The 4,862-nt window shown below is 33.2% G+C and overlaps 1 protein-coding gene across 3 annotated transcripts; it reads left to right on the top strand.

The window, feature by feature from the left end:
• Positions 1-317: 317 nt before the first annotated feature.
• On the top strand, positions 318-4,845 carry Syx13 (syntaxin 13). 3 transcript variants are annotated; one of them, XM_011642922.3, is made up of 6 exons: positions 318-578; positions 1,502-1,705; positions 1,783-1,948; positions 2,072-2,202; positions 2,619-2,752; positions 2,846-4,845. In XM_011642922.3, exons 2-6 carry the CDS (start codon positions 1,503-1,505, stop codon positions 3,019-3,021), a joined length of 810 nt encoding a protein of 269 aa, XP_011641224.1. In that variant the 5' UTR covers positions 318-578; position 1,502; the 3' UTR covers positions 3,022-4,845. The 3 variants fall into 3 exon arrangements, with proteins under 3 accessions (XP_011641224.1, XP_011641223.1, XP_011641225.1); XM_011642921.3 differs by having other exon boundaries at positions 326-672; XM_011642923.3 differs by lacking the exon at positions 318-578 and adding an exon at positions 751-1,123.
• Positions 4,846-4,862: the final 17 nt, after the last annotated feature.

Here is a 4,862-nt window from a genome sequence, read left to right as displayed (position 1 = left end):
CTCGTCGCGAAGTCGCCCTTGATCACGGTGGTGACGATACCAATGGACGGCGCAGCAGACCGTACCACGCGAGTCGTTACGTGCGAAATGCTCGTCGTTCCTCTTCACGCGACGAGTACCGGCCGTGAGAAATCGGCGCGCGTTCAACGAACGTCCCGCGGCGAATTGTCGAGACGATCCCGAGATGAAACGTAGAAATCTACTTGGTTACTCGATCCCCTTCTCCTCTCCCGTCCTTCGGACCGGAAGTTGCCCGTCTCCGCCTCGACTTGACTCGCGCGGTGCGCGTGATTTCCACGGGCGGAAATCGAATCGAACGGAGGAGACCCGATCGCGAGAAAAATCGGGAATGATGTGATTAAAGGATCGCGTGTCGGGTTTCTTTTTCGTCGGTGCGTAATCGCGAAATAGAGAAAAAGAGATAGAGGAAAAGAAAGAAAGAAAAGAAGTCGGTCGCGCCGGGTGGGCAGATCTTTTCGCTGCGCTCACGGACGGGAGTACAAAGGGTCTATTGTCACACGGCCGGTGCGCCAGATCGTTTTGGGCAACTGTCAGTTTCTCGAGGGTCTCGGGTGCAGGTAGATATTTTCGTGCGTTTTTTTTTTTTAAATGTGATTCCACGGGACGGTCGACACTTGTATATTTAAGGACATTTGTGATACGCGGATTCAGGTTAGTAAACGAACGCGGCGCGACGTATCGTCCGCGGCGAATTAGCCGTTAGTCGAACCCGAGGCCTTTGTCCTTGCTTGCTAATTTAACCCCCTTAGACTAGGTATTTTTTTTCATAGAGATCGCGCTCGCCAGCTCCTCATCGTTAAATCTCTCGTGCCCGCGTGTCTCGTCGCGCGCGACGAGCGTCTCTCGTAAATTTAGCTTCGCGACCGTGACGTGACGTTCGTGCCATCGATATCTGTAAGCGTTTAAATAGCAATTCGCGAGAAGCAACGAGCGACAACGTCTCGAGAATTTTCTCACGCTTTTCCAGTTTGTTTCCAAGCGATTTGCTACGTGATCTCGCATAGACGGAACTTTCGTTAACAAATTTGTGCAATATCACACGTTCAGATTTCTCTGATATAAAGACATTAACAATTTTTCCATTTTTTATAATATTGACAAGGTAATTTTTTTTTTTTTAATTGCTTTGTGTGTTAAATATCACAATTAACACAATTCTACAGATTAGATATTTATGTAGCAGTGTATGAGAAGTTACTTTGAACATTGATATATTACAGCAAATTATTACTAAGCTGTGTCATTTTATATAATTATACATGTAATTTTTATATTTCATATTATATCTTTTTGTATTATTTTAATATATCATTGATTTGACTTATTATATGTAGAGCTTATGCTTTTTGTTTTTGCAAAACAAAGACAGTATTCAAATTTCAAAACATTCCATAAATTTGATAAATAGAAATATATAAACCATGTTATGTTTATGTATCTGAGATTCCATACAAAAGCTAAATGGAACTTTCTTTCCTAGAATGGCTCAGCGTCCTCAGAACTATGGGTCTACGGATCAACGGGTGGATGTACCTGAAATAGGATTTAGTCCTACTGAACTTTATAGTCTCAGTGAAAATATTACCACTAACATATATACAATTAACACAAGTTGGAAGACTTTGGAAAGATCTTATAAAAACATTGGTACCAGCAAGGATAATCAAGGTCTACGAGATAAAGTGTAAGTACTAACAAAAATAATATTTAGTAAGGATGTTTCTAATGTAAATTTTATACTATTATATTTGTGTCTTTTAGACATGTGACACAATTAAGCACTAATCAAGTGGTCACACAGACAAGCAAGGATATAGCGAGACTGACAGTGTTGATGAGGCGTGGAGATAAGCAGCAAAAATTACAAATAGAAAAACTCACGACAGACTTTAAAGATGCATTACAAAGATATTCCGATATGCAAAAGGTATGCAAAGCGTAAAACATATGTTTTTAACATAAATATTTAAGTATTTTAATTATGAGGTAGTCTTAATTACAAAATATTTATTTCACTTGACATTGTTGATGGGAAAGTGTTCTTTTGCAGTCAATTGCTGAGAAGATGAAGAGACATATTTTAGCTATGACTAATATAGAAAATTCAATGGATGGGGAAGATGCTGAAGAGACACAGCACCTACTTTTAGCACAGGAACAAGAGCATAAGGCCACACAAAGGTTTGAAAATAATATTTTTTTGTACTTCATGCAATATGGAGCATTTGTATGCTGATAAATAATGCAGAAAATCTTACCTATTTGCTTAGTTGGAACAATAGCAATGGTTTTGCATTTTGGATAATAAGCATAGAAACTATCATGATTTGTCATTGTATCAACTAATGGAGATTGTAAGATTTTCTGAATGAGATAGCGATAGGATTTGTGGATTTTATAACATGTCTGACAAAAAAAAAAGATAGACTGAACTTAAAATTTCAATGAAAAAGATTAATTAATTACGCGATATGTATTATTAATATAGAGACGTTATAAGAAAGTATATGATAAGTCAGATTCAATGCACCTTGTGAAAAAACGTCAAAAAGATATTGTGAACAATGTGTAATCAATGCATATCGTCACATGTACAGGACACTCGAATTTCAACACGGGCTACTCTTGGAGAGAGAGGATAGGATAAAGCGTATCGAAGGTGATATTTTGGATGTGAATCAAATTATGCGTGAACTTGCAGCGCTGGTATATCAGCAAGGTGATACTATTGGTAGGTATTTTCTAATAATGTTATAGATATATAAAGTTTTCTTACATTTTCTAATCTTGTAAAGTACATGTGCGCTGACTTTTTTTGTTATAGATACAATTGATAACCATATAGAGAATATACACGGTAATGTCGAGCTTGGAGCGCAGGAACTGGAGAAAGGAAGTAATTACCAAAGTAAATTTCGTCGGAAAATTTATATCTTGTTGTTACTTGCGTTTATAGTTGCCATTGTATTAGTTGTTATTCTAGTCATTAAATTAAGTTAGCGACTCTAGCCTTTGCGCGGATCTCACTGATGAAAAGGGTTGTCTCAATCTGTCTCGAATGTCATTTGAAAGTAGTTTCTTCAAGAATTGTCTCATTTTGCCCGTTTCTATATTGGAAATAACGTAACAGAAGGGAGGAGAGTATAGAGACTTATTTTATATCTGCTTACGAATGGAATTATCTCTTGTATTTTTGGAGATGTTAGCCATTTTGAAATTTTATAAAACAGTATTTAATAATTTCATCTGTAAAATATAAATTTTTATAGGCTTTTTTATTCTGTTTTTTTACACACTCTAGCTGAATTACAATTCAGTTATCGCTAAATAAAATATTGAAGCATCAGTAAAGGTTAATAATATCTTTACCATTTCTCACATGCCTATCTTGTAATAAACGATAGTTTATTACATTATTTAAATACGAAAAATTTCATATTTTTAGGAGAAGAAATTCTATCTGATTTATTATAAGCATTACTTTAATGTCACGTGTGAAAAAATTTTTATGTCGAATGCTTTAAATATGATGATACAAATATTCATGTCGAAATATATCATAAAGAAATTTGTTAATATCGGTTTATAGTTCAAAAACATGTATTGTTGATACTACGTACTACTTGACTGATGTGTTTTCTCAGCAAAATCTATCTAGATATGTTTAAAATTGTATAAAAGAATTTATGTTCTATACAAAAATATTTGTAAACAAATTCATAAATAGGCAGAAAATATTAGAATTTTATATACACGCGATACAGCTATACAAATAAGATATCTATTGTCACTATATGGAGGAAAATGATATAAGACGGTATATGTAATCATACAATCAAACTGATACGAATTTTTACGTACATACATATTTTAGTCGCATTTGTATTAAATATATCATTTTCATATATTGGCTCGAATTACCAATCACAATAAATCAATATTATTGCATTACATCTAGAGTACTAATCGTAATTAATGAATGCAAATAAAATGAGTCAAATTAGATAGAAGGAACTGTAATTAGCTTTATAATTGGCATATAATTAATTAAAAAAGTACTCTATTGACAACTCTTGTAATAAAATTGTATTGATTGATTTGGTTAATGATAGTCAATATTTATATTGCGCGTTTTCTGAATAATGTAAATTGTGTGTACTTTGTTATACACTCCAACTCGAATTTTTATCCTATTTAATGGAACTTCCTTTTGATTCAGTATTTCTCGAAAAAACTGTGCAGATGCCAATTAACCCTTTAAATAATGATTTTTATTTTATGTACATTATATCAAATGCAAATTGCAAAAATTATAAAAAAAAGACATTGTATTGAATTCATGGTGAAAAATCGAAAAAATAATTTTTAAGAAATATAGCACAACATAAAATATTAACATACATACGTATTAAATTTCCTTTAAGATTTGGGATATCATCGCGCTACAAATTAATTAATCATTGCTTCTTTATAATTATATTGTTAGAGATGCCGCCTATATTTAAAATGATATATTATCAGACAAAGAATATACTTGATTGAGACAGCCACTTTCTTACGTTTACTCGATTCTGATATGATTATTAGGCATTCCGGATCTTAAAAATCCAACATATAATTATTAAGATTGTAATCTGAATATTGTATATACAACTAATCGTTAACATCATTAAAATAAATAGTGCTATGATATTGATATCGATACTTACGCTTAATATCAAGTATAATAGCTTTATTATGTCGTTGTTGATTTGTATGTGCTAAATTAATATTAGGCATTAAATTATGTTTTGTTCTTTGCAAATAAAAGTTTTATATCCTGTATGTATATGATTATATAA

The sequence above is a fragment of the Pogonomyrmex barbatus genome, unplaced genomic scaffold, assembly GCF_055798465.1.
Source record: "Pogonomyrmex barbatus isolate J1 unplaced genomic scaffold, ASM5579846v1 scaffold10, whole genome shotgun sequence".
In the NCBI taxonomy this organism is placed as follows: Eukaryota; Metazoa; Arthropoda; class Insecta; order Hymenoptera; family Formicidae; genus Pogonomyrmex; species Pogonomyrmex barbatus.
Note: the sequence above shows the minus strand (reverse complement) of the source record. Positions and strands in the feature narration are given on the sequence as shown.